The sequence below is a fragment of the Loxodonta africana genome, chromosome 19 (assembly GCF_030014295.1).
Source record: "Loxodonta africana isolate mLoxAfr1 chromosome 19, mLoxAfr1.hap2, whole genome shotgun sequence".
In the NCBI taxonomy this organism is placed as follows: domain Eukaryota; kingdom Metazoa; phylum Chordata; class Mammalia; order Proboscidea; family Elephantidae; genus Loxodonta; species Loxodonta africana.
Window position 1 is genome coordinate 59133145 of NC_087360.1, and position 19341 is coordinate 59152485.

Here is a 19341-nt window from a genome sequence, read left to right on the forward strand (position 1 = left end):
TCATAGCGACCCTATGGGTGGTGATACCTAGGTAGGCTAAAATGGGGAATCCAATAGGACTTATTTGTCTGATTAAATGAATCACGTAAGCTTGAAGAGACAAACTTTTATTTGCATTCAATTCTGAGAAAAATTTATTACATAGATCTTTATACAGAAAACAGTAGGTCATGTAATTGATACTGTCTTCAACTGTAACTTGTAGAGGACATGGAGATGTTATTCACGTGGCTGTTTCTTATAGTGGTCTTCAATAAAAGCATGGAACTAATAAATTAGTCCAGAAATACTGCTTTCTGGGATCAAGATTGATACAGTAATAAAACTTGGGGAACCAAGAGAAATAGACTGACAATATCACCTTTAGTCTCTCTTGTTTCATTTATTAAACTGACAGGCTATGGTTAGCAGCCTGTTTATGACTGAGCTCACTAGGCACTACCTGAAAAAAAAAAAAATTTTTTTTTTAGTGTAGACATATTATGTTGTTGACTGGAGATTAGAAAGCTTTAGGTATCAGACAATGGCAAAGTTGATGATCTACTATCAAAACTAAGGAGCCTGACTATAATCTTGCTCAGACTGAGGGTCTACCAACCAGTGCTGGAAACTGAGGACAGGAATGCCTGCAGGGTAATGATTGTGCACCACATACCCCAATGCCTGGCACTCACAGGGCCGCTGTGTTTAACAATGAAGCTAAATGTGGTGTAAGCCATTTTCCATTGTTATTTACTTGACCTATTCTGGAAGTTAGAGCCCTGATGGTGCAGTGGTTAAGAGCTCAGCTGCTAATCCAAAGACTGGCAGTTTGAATCCACCAGTAGCTTTTTGGAAACCCTATGAAGCAGTTCTACTCTGTCCCATAGGGCCGCTATGAGTTGGAGTCAACCGGTTTGGTTTTTGGTTTAAATGGAAGGTAGATTGCAGGTATGCCTTTAAAGCTGGGCGTCCCTAACCATCTTGCTTATTCCAATGTTACTGATATGAAATTATTTATACCTTAATTCCCTCAAGAATTTTGGTGAGGTTTTTAATAAAGACAAAACTATAGATATAAAAAGATTAGAAACTATTTAGGGAAAGATAAAGGAAAATTTTGCCCAGAAGCTGGAGTGAAATGGTGAAACTAGTGTTTTCTCCATAGGGTTGTTGTGAGCATCAAGCCAGGTATTTATAGAAAGCCTTTTGCACTGTCTAGGACCCAGTTGTTCAATAAACACTAATCTCCCTTATGCCCTTTTTTGTAGACAATGAGAACCACTGAAAGGTTTTAAGTGAGGCAATGAAATGTCAGAATTATGCTTGAGAAAAAGTATAGGTTCAGAGATAACGGAAGCAACAATTTGAAGTTTTAGAAATTTACATTTGAGCTGGGAAATATTTTGGGTCACAAGGAGTGTCCCATTCAAGAGGCTTTGAACCAAAGAAAATTGTTTCCTTCCAATCTTCTTTGTCCTGGATGTTAAAAAGACAATTTTTTCTGAGCCTAACAATCTCATATTTTCAAATTTACCCTTAAGAAGTCTTTTTAGGATTCATTGTAATTTCCTTGGGGGCAAAAATAGCCACTTAGTCCTATTCTGATCCTCACAGAATCTAATAGAACTGGGCTGAGAGGACAGGCTTAAGTAATTATGTGTTGAGTTTAATTCATTCTGAATGGCTTTCCTTGTCTTAACAAGTTGGGTAGAATTTGTAAGCATGGTGGTATATAGAAAATTCTCTAATTCAGAAAATATTCCTACATTATGAAAAATGCCACCTCCTCTAAAGGAATGTGAATGGTAGTGATTATTCTCTCAGAATAGTCTTTTTGGAAGCCTAGAATTTGTTCCAATGAAGCTACCTTTGCTCAAAACATTATTGGATCTTTTCCCTTTTTTGGAGAGAGTATTGCAAGGTGATTAAGAGGATGGGCTCCAGGGCTCTGTGTTTAGTGGGGTTGAATCCTCCTTCCTCTACTTACTGTCTCGGTGGCCTTCAGTAGATTAATCTTTTTTTTTTTTGGTTTGCAAAATCGGGATATTAATGACCAGAAACCAAACTCCTATTCTGACTCATATCTTACATTGTTGTTAGTTGCCTTCCAGTTGATTCTGACTCATGAGAACTCCATGGTGTTAACATATTTTAGAAGATACAATCATGAGTCTCATACAGATACAAAATGAACATGTACCAAAGATTTTCTTTAAAATAACTTACTGTTTAATGAGGGAACCAGGAAGGTGTTGCAACTGGTTCAAATGAAGATTTGACTTTCTCTGTTGGATAAAATTCATTTGCATTACCATGGGCAGGAGTCATTTGCAATAGCTATGGTTAGGAAATAGTCATATTGTTATCAGTTTTTTAATAAGATAACTTCTACCTCTACTAAAAAAAAAATTTTTTTCTAAAATAGCCTAGTCAAAGACAAGGGCACATACCCTACAGAGATCCAGGATTTCATTGAAAGGCTATTCATTTCTTTTACCCATTTCAAAATTTCAAATTTTCCTTGCATAGAGTTGTTGTGAAGGTTTATGTAATCCACTTAAAAACACTTAGAACAGCCTGATTCATAGTAAAGACTCAATAAACATTAGATATTATTAGTGATTTCAGAATCTATAGTACATTCCTTTCAATACCCTCAAAGTATTTTATTTTTTTGTCCTCAGAGGGTGTTATTATCTTTATTATAAACATCAGTTGCCATCAGGTCGATTCTGATTCATGGAAACCCCATGTGTGTAAGAGCAGAACTGTGCTCCATAATTTTTTTTTTAAATAATTTATTGCGTTTTAGGTGAAAGTTTGCACAACAAATTGGGTTTCCATTTAACAATTTTTATACAACTTGTCCTGTGACATTGGTCTTACAATTTTCGCAATGTGTCAGCATGCTCATTATTTCCATTCTGTTTACTCTGTTTCCATTAACCTAGCTTCCTTTCCCCTCCTTGCCTTCTCACCTTCACTTTTGGATAAATGTTGACTGTTTGGTCTCATATAGTTGATTGCTTAAGGGAGCACATTATTCAGGGGTGATATTGTTTATTGTATAAGCCAATCTATTATTTGGCTGAAAAGTGACCTCCAGGAGTAGCTTCAGCTCCAATTTCAAAGATAATCTTAGAACCATAGTCTTAGGGGTTCCTCTAGTCTGTATTGGTCCGGTAAGTCTGGCCTTTTTTAGGAATGCAACTTTTGTTCTACATTTTTCTCCTATTTTATCCAGGCCCTTCTCTTGTGTCCCTGGTCAGAATGTTTGGTAATGGTAGCCAAGCACCATCTAGTTCTTTTGGTCACAGGTAGAAGAGACCGTGGTTCAAGTGGGCTATTAGTCCTGTGGACTAGTTTCTTTTTTGAGCCAATAGTTGTTTTGAACCACGGAAAGTGTATCCAGTTCCTTGGAAGGAGCCAAGTTATTTGAAACTAAGTCCATTAAATATGCAAAGAATACTGATCTTGCTTTTTAAAAACTGATGTTTGCTTGACAGTGAGACTACTCGCACAGCTAGTTTATCAGCTACATTAAACAATTGATTTTAGAAGAATCTAAAAACTGTTTTGAAATGCTTAGCCTCCCAAGATAGAGAATATTACATGAAGAATTGCCATTTATATATAACGTGCTTGCTTAAAAATTCATTCTGAAAACTTGATGGTTAACTCTTAAACATAACAGAATTATGTTTGATGCTTTAGAAAGAAGGTGGCACTGAAGCCACACTGACTGCCAGGGCCTGGGCCGAGAGGAAGCATAGCTGGAGTTTCCCTGCAAGGTCACAGCTATGATTGCTGTGGCTGGAAAAGACAGACAAGGACCTGCAAGCATTCCTCCGGAAAGCTGTCTTGCTAGGAACAAGCTTATGATAAAAAACCAAAACCAAACCCATTGCCGTCGAATTGATTCTGACTCATAGCGACTTCACGAACGGACTAGAACTGTCCCATAGGGTCAGCAGCCGAACGCTTAACCACAGCGCCACCAGAGTTCCTTGTGATAAAAGATGACGCAATTATTTGAAGAAAACGTCCTGTCATGCTTCCAGTAGTGAGGTTTTAACAACCAAGCGAAATACTCACCACCACCGTCAACTAAGCCACATCATTTCCCTTTCTATTCGATTTTGAAATTCAGCTTCCCCTTTATGAAGCTGATGGTCTTCCTTTGAAGAGGTAACTTAGGAAGTGGAGCAATTCACTTTATAGCTTCAGTAGAAACCTTAAGCTGCGTGCAGCCTGACATGCCTCCAGAGTGGGGACCCTAGGATTTACAGCTTTGCCACTCTGCGTGTGGTCTATGGAGTGGCAGCCACTGCATAACCTGGGGGCTTGTTAGCAATGTAGACTCTTGGAACCTCCCTAAACCTTTCTCCATCAGAATCTGCATTTTAACAAGATTAACTGAAATCTCTTTGATGGAGTATGCACATTAAGGTTTAAGAAGCACTGTTCTAGATTATAGCCTGTGTCCCCCTCCTGGCTGCTCAGCACACGTGACTAGCAGGCAGGAGACTGGGTACTCGTCTCAGACTTAGTACTATCTGCTTTGTTTTTCATCTAGTGTATACTACCTGCCCTGCTTCCTTCTCAGGACTGCTGTGAGGACCAAATGGGATCCTTGCTAACAAAGCCCTACCCGATCTGGCCCTGGCCTGCCTCATTCCTTTTCCCGTTGCAATCTAGCCACACTGACCCTTTGTCAGGCTCCTTTCCTTCTTCAGGGACTTTGCACTTGCATCTCCTCTCCCTGGAATGTTCTTTTTGATCTCTGTATGTTTGGCTCTCTCTTGTTATTCAGATCCCAGCCTGAACTTAACCTCTTCAATGAGACCCTCCCAGACCACCCTATCTAGTCACTGACATGTCACCCAGTTCTAATTCGCTGCACAGCACTACCATCTGAACAGGGACAGTGTCTTAGTCATCCAGTGCTGCCATAACAGAAATACCACAAGTGGATGGCTTTAACAAAGAGAAGTTTATTTCCTCACAGTAAAGTGGGCTAAAAGTCCAAATTCAGGGTGTCAGCTCCAAGGGAAGGCTTTCTCTGTCGGCTCTGGAGGAAGGAAGGTCCTTGTCCTCAATCTTCCCCTGGTCGAGGAGCTTCTCAGGTACAGAGACCCCGGGTCCAAAGGATGCGCGCTTTGCTCCTGGTGCTGCTTTCTTGGTGGTATGAGGTCCCCAACTCTCTGCTTGCTTCCCTTTCATCTCCTGAGAGAGAAAAGGTGGTGCAGGCCACACCCCAGGGAAATTCCCTTTACATTGGATCAGGGAGGTGACCCCAGTAAGGGTGGTGTTAAAATCCCACCCTAACCCTCTTAACATAAAATTACAATCACAAAGTGGAGGACAACCACACAATACTGGGAATCATGGCCTAACCAAGTTGACACATATTCTTGGGGGGACACAATTCAATCCATGACAGACAGTGACTGTCTTATTCCAGGTTGAGGTTCAAGTACCTTGAACTATGCCTGGCACACTGTATGTTCAATGTATATTTGTTTAATGAATGGCTGATGAGGGTAAGAACACTCTGAAAAAAGCAAGGTATCACATGAAAGAGCAAGTACTTTTATTAGCCATTCAAACCTTCCTTGCTTTCACCTCGCGATTTCCCTGGAAGTATCACACTGATTACTCTACCAACCTAAACACGTAAATGGAAACCTGCTGCCCTGTCATCAAGCAAGAAAAGCTGGAATGCAGGTTGCTTTTTCTCCCATTTCCAGGAAAGACGACTCCTGCTCTGCCCGGACCTCCTTCCTTCAGGTATATCACTGCAGCACAGTCCATTCACACTATGTCAATTCCACTGATTACCTGAGAGAAAGCTATGAGCTTCAGAAAGAGAAGCTGCTACTGGGGTCACAATCCGAGATGGTTCGTGTTGCTCTGCTAACAGAGCCCGTGGCCAGGAACAGACAGATGGCCTGGGGGCTGGCTTGGCCAAGTTGCCTGACATTCAGCGACGGCTTGCAGGTTAGCCAACAAGCAAAGAACTGTCCAGAGGCTCCTTCTGCCACAAAACAGGAACTTAATAATGGTGTATTGGTTTAGTTTTGATTCTCAGTTAAGCACGACAGAAATTGGTTTTAAGTGCAATAAGAGAGGTTCCAAAAAGTTAGTTCACACAATCTGGTGCCAGAAGGCCACAGCTGTTTTCTTTAATCTCTTTACAGTCTTCCTACTAGAAAGGTGAAAGGAACTAACCCTCCTACCATTATCAGATCAGGGGTAAATACAGTCCCCTAATCAGAGGCAGTAACTCCTATTTATGAACTACCTTTCCCTTGCTTTCCTTAGACATGTCAAAAAACACCACAAAGTAAGTCTCCATTGATTTGCCTGCTATTCGGAATAAACAGAGCAACGGCCCCCTCTGCTGATACTGGATAAAATGGCAGAAAGTTAGGGGGATGTGTGACAACATCAGGGATCAGGGATCCTGCCCTGAGCTCCTTTATAATCTCCAAGGGATCCACAGCACTGCTGAGAACCGTGTAAAGTCCAGAGAACTACTTCATTATTGTCCTAAGGCACAAAGTGACATCAGGAGGTTCTCAATATTGTCTCCTAAGGTCCCGTGTCTTCATTCTTGTTCATTTGTTTTTGGTTCTAAATTAGTCGTACTGCTCCAGAAGCAACCAGAGGTGCAATGGTTTTATATCGGATCAGGTGCTGCGAGCCCTCCTCCAAGTCAATCACATAGTCCCTGCAAGAGAAGCAAAAAAAAAAAAAAATTATCTGCAGCGCTTGGCTGGTTCTCCATCAGGAGGAATATGTCCCACTGTGAACAACACATATGTCACTTACCTCTGTTCATCTGTTTCTGGTTCTACCAGTATGTTTTCTTGTCGTTCTTTCACTCTCAGAAACACATATGAATCTAGATCAGGTTTGGGAACTATGAGAAAAACAATAATGTAATCAGAAAAGGCTCACTGACGAGGTCTCTCTGGAAAGAGTTGCTAGGATTAATGGTATCGAGCACTAAGAGATCTCTGGTATAAAATCATTTGGGAGTATGCTATGAGGACAGACCTGGCTTCTGAGAGAAAAAGCGCATTTCCCATCCAGGGTTTCACACAGCAACCATTCACTCAACAAAGGATGAGAGCTTACAATGCGCAGGGAATTCCGTTACGTGTCGTGGAGGATACAAACAAGAATAACACGTGGTATTTCCAGATAAGGTGAGAACAAGGTAGCGTTTGATGGAAGCCTCACAAGAGTGGCACATACAACTCAACAGTGTGGGGAGAAAGGAGACGTGGGCTTTGAAGGAAAGGTAGGACTTAAAGAGGAAAAGTGAGTCTGGGAGGTAATAGCACAGGCCTAGGTAGAATTTTTTTTTTTTACGTAGAAATGTGCATACAGTTTGGGGTCGGGGGGTATATAAATCTGGTTAGAAAATATTTTCTAAAAAGAGTACAAAGTAATTTTCTAGACGTTAGATGGAGTCATATGATAAGAGCCTTGACTACTAGACTAAGGAATACAGGTTGCAACCTCTAAGTGGTCCCTCATCGGTTGATTATAGGTTAAGAAATTGCTGCCATCCTTCTCCTTCTACCACCAGCCAACATTTCAAGTTAGTAAGTGTCCCAAGCTGGGCTGCTCTGTGATAGTTCATCTCCTGGGACTCCATTTGTACCCAGAAGACTCCATGAGTTTCAGGGTCCACAGAACCTACTAGATAACTCTCAGTTTAAGAGCCCAGCTCAGGTTTCTCATTGCCCTGAGTTCCCTCACCTATGGCAGAGGGTCCACGATAACTGACTCCCAAGATCTAAGGAGAGTCCCTTAGGCTGCTTTTGGGGTCTGAGCATACCAAAAAGACTCCAATGTTACCATAGTCAGCTGGTCACTTCTGCTTCCAGGAAACTCAGCTTAGGTTTCAACATGCCTTCCTCCACCCTGCCATTGGAGTCTACAATGTTCCAGAGGCCTCAGGGGGATTCAGAGCACCCGGGCTAACTAAGCAAGACCCTGCTTTCACTAGGATAGGCTGGCCCCACTGTAGAGCTGCCAATCCTAGTCCTTGGAAGGGATCGAGGACAAATAACACATGAGTGTTTCAGGAGGCATTCACCAGCATCAAGTATAGCTCAGGGACAATGGCCTAGATCCGGTTCTAGGAATTCAGATTTATCCTCTTCGGCAGTTCCTTAGCTGATTTAATCAATTAAATGTGACAAGTCCTTGCTCTCTTCTTCTAAGGTACAGACAAAAGTAGCTGACCAGGGAGGTAACTGGACATGGACTGGGTCTTCTGTTTTGTTCTGGCAGGCATAGTAAAATGACCAATTCAGAGTTCCACAAATCTGGTATGGGTTTTAGATTGCTCTAAGTGAACCATGTCTCCATTCATCCTTGTTCTAGCTGTTCTGCTGTGCCACAGAGGTCATTATGGCCCCCCAGCAAAGGCTGAGTCAAAGATAAAATTCCCAGGGCTCAGTTTGTACCAGGCTTTCAACTGATTCTTCCCAGTTCAGTCATGGCCAAGGAAGTGTCACGGGAACAGACATGAAATTTAAAATTTGCGTGAATCGGGACGATAAAGAGAATGGGAAAAATCATGAGTCGAAGCCCTGCTGGAAACTTAATATCCCTCTTAGAAAACAAGGGCAGCGTAAGTGTTGCATAGCAACCAAATCTCTGGCCAGTCAGATTTTGAGCAGTCAGAAACAGAAATGCCTCTCTCAAAGATGGCTGCTTCCCGTGGCTGACTGTGCAGCTTTGAATGTGTGTTGTTCTCCACAGTCCTGCCAATAACCCAATCTCACACATCAGGCTCACTACGCCTTTTCCAGGGCTTTGACCTGTAATTTTTCCTGTTCTGTTACTGTGCTGAATCACCCAAACTGTAAATTTGGGTCTTTTCCGGTTTCACTTCTCTGGCCATGACAGAACCAGTTCGAAGCCCTGGTTTGTACTTGAGTTAGTGACCTCGGCGCACTAAACTTAGCCTGTGAACAAGATGGATTCCAGTCTCCTGGTGATTTGCTTTAGTCTGACAGTTTGCCTGACAAGGTCCTGCTCAGATATGGCAAACTGTGAAAGACTAAAGAATACAGGCTTTTACCTATAAGCCAGGCATCCCTAGTTGGTTGAGCCAAGGTTAGGAATTACTCCCTGGTGGTGCAGTGGTTAAAGCTTCCTGCTAAACACAGGTCAGCAGTTCAAATCCACCAGCCACTCCTTGGAAACCCTATGGGGCAGTTCTACTCTGTCCTATAGGGTTGCTATGAGTCAGAACTGACTCGACAGCACCTAACAACAACAACACCATAACTCCCTTGCCAGAATTTTAAGGGAATTGTGAGAGGAGGGCTTGAGAAGAGTCTTTGGCCACACTTCCCTTCCCCCAGTTGCTTTCCCTTCCCCTCCCATAATCTCAGTATCCTAACCCTTCTCCCTCTTTCCTTAACTGGAGAAACTCCTCACAATAAAAATGTTAGGAGCCCTTACTACAGGCAACAAGAAACTGTTGAAGGTTTCCCTAAACTCCTGTTCATATCATCCAATCTAGCTAGACAGTTCCTGAATATCCTGGAAGCTGTGCGGAAAAGACCGCTAGCTCCTACAGAGTAGAGACTATGTCATAATGAGCTCTGTATCTTCAGTGCTTAGCAGAGCTTGGCATATCAGAGATGCCCAGAGGATAACTGTTGAATGAATGAATGAATACATGAATGAGTTCATATTCAATATGGCACTCCAAAGAGTTTTAACATAACCTGAAGAACACAAAAGTAACGCTGAAATGGCTACACCTGTACCTGTTTTTAATGATTTTTTGTTGTTTTTAACCCAGAACCCTTCCTCTCTTCTCTTTTCTGCCTATCTACGTCCTTATTTTCCCATACTTGAGAATGAAGAGTGGTGACGAAGATTCTATTCTAAGACACCTGAAGATACTTGCAATATAAACTATGGACCCTCAGAATTTCTAGAAAGAGAATGTTTTGCTTACCTGATCTTAAGAGGTCCACCTTCTGTAAGTTAGGAGGCATATGCTTTAAGGCTACATTTCTTAGATACATCTCTGTATTAGCCATGTACCTGAAACACATAAATTCGACTTGCTGTGACATACACAACTGGTAGGAGTCACCAGGGCTCTTGGAGAGACCACAATGGATGAGACTCTGAGATCATCTCCTGGAGTATTCAACAGGGCTTCACTGATACAACCCCCAAAACTCATTCTCACAAGCCAGGGAAGGAAAGGCCATTTCCATACTTGAGGCTTACTCACTCTCTTGCAAAGGCAAACTCTTCTGGAGAAAGGCAGGAAGGCTCCCTGTCAGAGCGTGTTTTCTCCTTTTCAAGGATATGAGGGAAAAACTTCTCTATCTGTGAGGATAAGTAAAAGTCATCATTAAAACATTGTCAAAATTCAAGTGTCAAACATCTTCCAAAAGACGTTGAGGTTAATCTAAAAATTGACTTCAAACATGGGAAGTCTTAGTGGCCAACACTCTTTCTAATAATAAGACCTACATTCTGGACCTCAAGGAGGCAGGTTTCCAAGAATTCACAGATAAGATAAGGGCTCTAGTAGAGAAGACAATTTAAAAGGGATGGAGGCTTTCAAAAGAGAAAATCTGCGAACAGTTGTAAATGATAGTTAAGAGGGATAGAAAGGGATATCAGTTAAAAAACTTACATAATTATACAGGGTGTTCTTCTTTGAGCTGAAATATATACAAAAGCTAGAAGGACACACAGAATACACCAGCACATGGAATTAAAAAAAAACAAACCATTGCCCTTGAGCCAATTCTGACTCATAGCGACCCTATAGACATAGTAGAACTGCCCCACAGGGTTTCAAGGAGCAGCCGGTGGGTTCAAACTGCTGACCTTTTGGTTAGCAGCCAAACACTAAACTACTGTGCCACCAGCACTCCAGTACATAGAATAAAAACATAGAATAGTGACACTGAATTATAAGAAAACATTCATTAAGGACAAAGCCCGGAATGAGGTGAGGCTTGGACAAAATGTAAAGAACTATGAAAAAAATGCTAAAAGCTACAAAAAGGTGTCCTGTCAGTAAAAGAGCTACAGAAAAGGAATGTTGTCAGGAACCAGGAAGGGACTGGCCTGGAGTGAATGGTGTCATGGGTATCGCTTTCAAAAAATGTTCTTTACAAGTATGGAAATGACAGTGGTTAAGGAGGAGCCTAAGGCCGAATAAAGGACATTTAGTCTGTTTTAATGGAGTTTAAGTCTTCTAGGATCAATTATATTCCTGGATAAATTAAATTAGTATTTATATGAAGCTTAAGTTTCTAAAGCTTTCTCCTATCATATGTAAATTGCTCCTAATCCTATATTGTTTAGTGTACTAAAAGCCTATGTAGTTTCATTACCTTGGAAGAATTACTGAGCTCAGGAAGAGTGTGAAAGACTAAAGATGGGCACATTTCCTGATTTTCAAAAATTTCAAAAATGGAAAGGTGGGGAATATTCAAATACAGACTAGAGTCCTTAACATTGACATGGGGTCATATATTAGAATACATAATTTAAAAGATGGTTGTGGACTCAAAGAAAAGGCAGTGATTAACATGAAGAGGATTTACCCAATCAAAACAAAACAAAACTGCGTGGCTTGTTGTTTGGGGGTGTTGGGTACAGGAGTATACTGTGTATCTCAATTTTCTCAAAACATCTGATAAAGTCTTTATGATACCTCGTGGGCAAACTGTAAACCTGGGGCTGGGTGACAGCTTATACTGGGAGATTCATAAACAGTTGAATAAAGAATATTGATTCAATGAATGGCTGTCATCTGGAGGAAAATCTCTGATGGAATAATCTGTCACTGGCCCAGTCCTAGTAATCAATCAGTAAGAGCTTTGATGGCATACTTATCAAAGCTGCTGATGACAAAGTGTTGAGATAGCTAATTTAATGCAATTAAAGTCACTGAGGAGTCCTGGTAGCACAGTGGTTATGAGCTTGGCTGCTGTCATGGACCGAATTGTTACCACCCAAAAATGCCTGTCGGCTTGGCTAGGCCATGATTCCCAGCGTTGTGTGACTGTCCACCATTTTATCATCTGATGTGATTTTCCTAGGTGTTGTAAATTCTATCTCTATGATGTTGATGAGATGGGATTAGTGGCAGTTACGTTGATGAAGCAGGACTCAATCTACAGGATTGGGTTGTGTCTTGAGCCAATCTCTTTTGAGATACAAAGAGAGGACAGCAGAGAGACAGGGAGACCTCATGCTGCCAAGAGAGTGGTGCCAGGGGCAGGGCACGTCCTTTGGACCAAGGTTCCTCAGTGGAAAGGCCCCTAGACCAGGGGAGGATTGATGACAGAGACCTTCCTCCAGAGCCGACAGAGGGAGAGAGCCTTCCTGTGGAGCTGACGCACTGAATTGGACTTCTGGCCTGTTAGACTGTGACAGAATAAATTTTTGTTAAGGCCATCCACTTGTGGTATTTCTGTTAGAGCAGCATTAGATGATTAAGTCAGAATTTGCAGCACTACATGACCAAGACAGCTGCTAACCAAAAGGCTGGCAGTCTGAATCCACCAGGTGCTCCTTGGAAACCCTATGGGGCAGTTCTACTCTGTCCTATAGGGTCACTATGAGTCGGAATCGACTTGATGGCAATGGGTTTGGTTTTGTTTTTATTTAATGTCACTGAATTGTACATGTAAAAATGTTGACATGTTTTGTTATATACATATATTTCACCATAATAAAAAAAAAAAGAGAGAGACAGCTAATATATTAGGTAACAAAATCAAGACATGGAGACCACAGTAAGTAATAAGCTCTATATTTAGGAGGAAAAAACCAAGCCATACAAATACAGGATGGTGATAGGATGGGGTAATAACTTAAAACATCAGCAAGGGTTAGAGTTAATAATAAGCACAGGATGAGTTTAGTAAGATGTGCCTGTCAAAAAACTAATGTGATATTGGGTGGTATTACTACCAGTTTAATATCCAGAATAAGGGAAATGATCATCCTGTTTTTTACAAAAAAGGCCAAACCACAACTGGTATATTGTATTCGGTTCCAAATGGCACAATTTAAGAAGGATACTGACAAACTAGAACTATTTTAGAAAAAACAGCAAGAGAGTAAGTTTGATTTAAATGGTTGGAATGTGTAGCTGAGAGAAGACTTAAATGAGACGTGTTAGCTGTCTTCAGATAGCTGCAGCACTCTGTTAGTTTTATAATACCTAAGGGGACAGGTGGAACCCAATGAGAAGAAACTTCAAGAACTTGCCAGGGTTAGAACACACATCATACAAATTAAGAATGTTTTGCAAATTTCCTTTTTCTATATGTCAAATTAGCATGGTCTGTTTGACACTGACTGTCTGACAGATAGAAAACAATTTTTAAAACTAGTTCTCCTCTCAGTATTCTCTAGTCAATCACTGTCGACAACTCTGCCTCAGGACTACTATGTTGTAACCCCAGGGGGCACCATACATAGCAGATAAATACAATAAAACCCCGTGTGTTACCCTCAGAGTGGTGCAACAGATGTTCCAGCTAGGCCTCTCCAGAACAATCTCCCGCCCTCTGAGAGCGGAGGCTCTGCAGTATTTTCAGGCCCTAGACTCTCCCAGGCCCCAGCCCGACTTCTCCTCCTCAGAGCTCTCAGCATGTATCAGAGACTGCATTGCTGTAATGCCTACAGTTATCTCCATGACAAACCTTCCTGAGCCGACACCGCAAGTAGCTGCTAAGGACATAGCGGATCCTTTCCATCTCCATTCGGTGGATGCTGACCTTCAGATCCCCCTTTTTGGCTCTCCTGAGATTTTCTTCCTATTAAAGGAGAAATCCAAGTATAAAAATCATGATTTTTCAAGACTAAGAATCTTTTTTGTTCAATCTATGTATAGCCCACAAGGACCACCATCATTGGCAATGTTTAGGACCCAAAGACTACATTTCAAAGGTGAACCAAAACTAAAAGTCATAAGAGCTCTCATTTTAGTTTTAATTTTAATCACACGAAAAACATGAGCCTAAAGTCTCACTATACAAAACGTAAACAATATTCATCTACTTTTAGAAAATGACTGCGCAAATAGAATCTGAATGTGGTCAGTCAGGAGGGCCCAGGATGCTAACCCAATTGTAAAGGTGGTGATACAGCACACAGAAGAAAATGTCTAAGGGGTCTGAAAAGCAGAGTTAAAACACCAGTTAAGACACTGTAAAATGTCAAAAATTTTAATGCTGATAATTATTTATACCCAGATCACCTAAGCCAAGGATCACAAACTCAAATGACTACAAGGGCCAGGCAGGAAAGGTATATGAGAAAGGTGGGTAGTTAGCGGGTGTGGGGAACAGGGAAGCACACAGAAAGGAGTGGCTCTTAGCCTGCTCTGGTCGACTGTTCTTTGTAGAAATGTGGGGCCAGTGACGCTGGGTCTTCAGATTTTTCATGGGAAGCTGATACCCAGATTCTTATGGGAGCTCTCATGCTTTGTAAATGTCGGCAACCATTTCAGTATTTTAAAAAATACTGGGCTGGGCCAAACAAAACAGATTTGTCGTCATACCACAACTTCTCATTATACTGACCAAACCCTTTTAACTTTCTCTTCCTTTGTAACCCTGAGACAAGCAGCTCTTACCATGTGATGTAGCTGCTCTATGACACATTCTACAATTTCAGACTTGCTTTCCAGCAGCTCTGGGGCAAACTTTTCATTCATCCAGGCCTTAAAAAAAAAAAAAGCCAAAAAAAAGAGCATCACTCACAATGGAGCAGAATAACCCCTTGGGTTAGTATCCTGGACAAACCCCAGTGCCGTCGAGTCGATTCCAACTCATAGCACCCCATGAAAATCACAGATCTCTCAGGCAAAGAAAACTAGTTTGCCTACCACTTGAAAATGCTTTGAAGACAAGCTGTTCAATGATGGCTTTTCCATTTCTTTTTTTAGTGAGAAGGCTGTGTTCACAACCTTATATTCGACCAAGATTAAAAAAAAAAAACAAATCACTATTACTTCAAAAATGTTAAAGTATGATACCTATTGCTGACAGTAACACTCCCTGGTATTCAAACAGTACCTTTTACCGAGTAGCATTAACACTTTTTTTTTCCCATTTTTTCACAGGGTTTTTGTTTTTTTTTTTTCCCACTAGGGGGCACCAGCACCATTTCTATTTTGAGAGATGAAGTTAACACCATTTCCATTTTGAGAGATGAAGTTAACACTTAAAACTTTTTTTTTACACATCTCTTCATTCCTGAAGCTCCAAGCATTTTAAACACACTTTTTCATTCACCATCATAGTATCTCTGAGAGGAAATGGATATAGTATTGATGAGAAAAAAGAGATTTAAGTAATACACTAAAAGCCCAAGAATTTAAAAGATCACAACGGAAGTGGATATTCATCTATTAAACAGTTTTGGAACAAGAGGTTAAATCCCTAGTTTATGACTCAGGCCTAACTGCTTGGTACATTCTAGAAACTTCCAAGGCTTAGAGAACTGAAGTAGCCACAGGAAACTAAGGAAAACTATACTTACCTCTCCATTACAGAAAATTTAGTTTTAGCATAGGTCAGAATTACATGCTCATCAAGCTCCATCTATTTCTTTTGGTTTCCTTGAGTCTCTGTTTCTTCAATTATCCCTATGAAGACACCTTATTAAATACTGGCTATTGTTACTACCATAAAAATTTTTTCAAGTGCTTTAGCTTCTGTGGAAACCCTGGCGGCATAGTGGTTAAGTGCTACGGCTGTTAACCAAGAGGTTTGCAGTTTGAATCCGCCAGGCAGGCACTCCTTGGAAACTCTACGGGGCAGTTCAACTCTGTCCTATAGGGTCGCTATGAATCGGAATTGACTTGACGGCAGTGGGTTTTTTGGTTAGCTTCTGTAATACTATTGCAACCAAACCAAAAACCTGTTGCCGTTGAGTCAATTCCGACTCATAGCGACCCTACAGGACAGAGTAGGACTGCCCCATAGGGTTTCCAAGGAGTAGCTGGTAGATTTGAACTGGTGACCTTTTGGTTAGCAGCTGAGCTCTTAATCACTGCACTAAAACCCTAACTCTAAATACAGAAGAACAAAATATTAAAGAATACTTTTTGATTTTTTTTTGTAGGGATGGTCTTCTTAAACAGAACATAAAATGTTACATGAAGAAAATTTTGATGAATTCGACAATATCATAATTTTAAATGACTGTATGACAAACATAATACAAACAGATTGGGAAAAATATCGCAACATATATTGTAAAGGGTTACAATCAAAACAACAAAGGACTACCACAACTCATCAATTAGAAGAGGAAAAAACTCTTTGGAACAATTGGCAAAGGATATATAATGGCATGCCACAGGGAGGAAACTAAAAGACCTAATAGGCATGAAGAGAAAATATTTAATCTCATTAGTAATCAGGCAACTCAAAGTTAAACAATTAGATAATATCCGTATCCATCAAATTATTGCAGATATATAAAATTAACCTGGAAGACAACCTATATTTTTAAGTAGCTTAATTAATGAGAAAAGATCAAATTATCATGGAGAACTTAAAAAGCAGTTTTTCTTTTTAATTGGTGTTATTAAATACTAAACAGCTACAAAAGAATATGAGGTACATATTAACCACGAGAACGATGATACAAACACCTTTGTGTGCACAACTTAGTTACAGAATATTATCATTATTTCAGAGGTCCCTGTGCACCTCTCAGGAGCCCTGGTGGTGCAGTGGTTAAGTGCTAGGCTGCTAACTAAAAGGTCAGCGATTCAAACCCACTAGCTGCTCTGCAACAGAAAGATGTGGCAGTCTGCTTCTGTAGAGATTTACAGCCTTGGAAACCCTATGGGGCAGTTTTACTCTGTCCTACAGGGTTGCTATCAGTCAGAATTGACTCGACGGCAACAACTTTGGTTTGAAAGGAAGAAGTAGCCCAGAAATTTTAGGTAAGCAGTGGAAATAAAGACAACATCTGACTCAAAGTATATGAGAGGAAAAGGAAGAATAGGCCAGTTTTCTCCTCAACATGTTTCAGCACTTTCTTGTTAACCCGACATTCTCCAGAGAAACATCAGTTATTTCAAGAGACTAAGGTACAGTCCCTGAAGAAGGACATCATGTTTGGCAGAGTACAGGGTCAGTGGAAAAGAGGAAGACCCTCAACGAAGTAGATTGACATAGTGGCTGCAACACTGGGCTCAAGCATAACAACGATCGTAAGGATGGCGCACTACCGGGCAGTGTTTCGTTCTGTTGTGCATAGGGTTGCTATGAGTCGGAACTGACTCAACGGCACCTAACAACAACAACAAGGTACAGAACCGACAAGTCCCCACAACACCTCTGCAGCCCTCACAAATACAAGTAGAACCTTAAATGTAAATACTAGTGAACGATGCTATTAAATGAATCCAAAACTGTTCCTTTCTGATACCACTTAAGAATTGTGTTTGATGTTACGTGGTCTCCAGTAGACTATGGCCCCCTACTTCCTATTTCTCTTGAAATAAGCCTTGAATTCTATTTCTTCATTTTCTGATTCCTCCAATTTGCCCAGTTGGATTGGAGCTAGGGGATTCTGTTTGGGATGCTTACCTCCTCCAGCCTTTCAATGAGCTCTGCAGGAGTAAGGACCACCTCATCACTACCTCCATCAGAGTCCTGTTCCATGAGATTCAGTTCCTCTGTCATTTCTGAAACCAGGAACCTAATGAAAATAAAAGAATCAATATCCTGCAATATGTTTCCCATATATTTACAAGAATACCCACTGCCTTCACGTTGATTCCGGGTCATAGTGACCCAATAGGGACAGAGTAGAACTGCCCCCTAGGGTTTCCAAGGCTGTAATCTTTACAGAAGCAGGTTGCCACATCTTTCTCTCCCATGGGGCTGGGGGGTTCCAGCTGCCAACCTTTTGATTAGCAGCCGAGCTCCGAACCACTGCGCAACCAGGGCTCTATTTACAAAAATAGACAATTATACATACAGTGAAGGAAAGTTTCATGTGGGGTTGTCAGGTTCATTGGCAGTGGCTACAGAATTTACAGACTCTGATTTTTCAATTCTTTGTTTCTTCCTTCAAGGTTTAGGTCAGGTATCAAGTGCTCAAAGAGGTGCCCCCTTACATCTGTTTTCACTACGTACACTTCGAATTCTGCACCTATCACACCATGTAATGATTATTCCTTTAATTGGCTTCCCAGTATAGCTCCTTTTCATCAGGGACTGTATTCATTTCAGTTCAAATATGAATCCCGCATTGCTCAGAGCCTGGCACTTCTAAGTGCTGGAGATACATTATCTGTATGGACCCAGCGCTCAGCACAGGGCTTGGCAGCAGACACCGAACTACCTTAGGAAGTTGTGCGGTGGGTTGGGGGACGAGGGTATGTCCCCAGAACCTCAGGGAAGCTGAGCAAATTCCTCCTGCCCATCTCCTCTTTCGCTGGCACCAACACAGACCACCCATTCCCCCAAACATTCGCGGGCGCGCGCGCGCACACACACAGTACAGAGGTCCCATGTGGGTGCTCACGCGAGGTGCTGGGAGGCAGAGGCACTCCGAGGTAGCAGACGGCAAGGACGAAGCTCGTTGGGAAGCAGCCCGGGCCCTTCCAAGGACGAACTGGAAACGGAGGGTAAACAGGCCAATTCCTACGAAGCCTTTCCCGGACGTTCCCCACTCGCGGCTTTTCAGCTCCCGCGCTTCTCTCGGACACTTTCCGCCCAGTTTACGTCCCCACGCACGGACGACGCTAACCAATCACGGCCCGGGGGCGGAACCAGCAGTCTTCTTGCCCCGCCCCCTAAAGGGGCGGAGACTTGCGTCGCGGAGGTTCACTCTCGCGTCAGTCTCGAGAATGGAGGTGACGGGAGGCCGGTCGCGAGGGGGCGCCGCGGCACCGCGGCTGAGGAGATCCGGCGGCGTCTGCCTTCCGGCCACCAGCGTGAATCGCCTGAATGAGTCTTCAGATGGTAGAGCCCTCAGTCAGCTTCAAGCCGCTCCAGCTCGCGTGGAGGGGATCAGAGACGAGCTGTCTCGGGTGAACCCTGCCCCGATTGCAGATTTGTGAAAAATATCCTCGAGTATTATAGACTTGAGTCCAGGTATTCCCTGCATTTAATCTGGCACAAATAACATCTACACAGAAGTACCAGTTACTTATTTTACTGATGCAGACACTGACTTCCCTTTTCTGGTGCCAACTGTCTTCTCCAGTCTTTCCCTGTTTGTCCATCTGGGAGATGGAGGCCAGCCTCAGTTTCCTTACTTAGTAAAGGTGTGACCTTGAACAAGTCACTTCTCTGAGCTTCG

At 41.9% G+C, this 19341-nt stretch overlaps 1 protein-coding gene across 3 annotated transcripts; it reads right to left on the reverse strand.

The window, feature by feature from the left end:
* Positions 1-980: 980 nt before the first annotated feature.
* On the reverse strand, positions 981-19000 carry GINS4 (GINS complex subunit 4). Of its 3 annotated transcripts, none has more exons than XM_023551080.2 (8): positions 17619-17727; positions 14897-15658; positions 14645-14731; positions 13710-13823; positions 10265-10362; positions 9980-10068; positions 6817-6907; positions 981-6715 (listed from the first exon to the last, which is right to left on the reverse strand). In XM_023551080.2, exons 2-8 carry the CDS (start codon positions 14942-14944, stop codon positions 6619-6621), a joined length of 624 nt encoding a protein of 207 aa, XP_023406848.1. In that variant the 5' UTR covers positions 14945-15658; positions 17619-17727; the 3' UTR covers positions 981-6618. The 3 variants fall into 3 exon arrangements, with proteins under 3 accessions (XP_023406848.1, XP_023406847.1, XP_003412561.1); XM_023551079.2 differs by lacking the exon at positions 14897-15658 and adding an exon at positions 18532-19000 and having other exon boundaries at positions 6604-6715; positions 17619-17730; XM_003412513.4 differs by lacking the exon at positions 14897-15658 and adding an exon at positions 18562-18994 and having other exon boundaries at positions 6604-6715; positions 17619-17730.
* Positions 19001-19341: the final 341 nt, after the last annotated feature.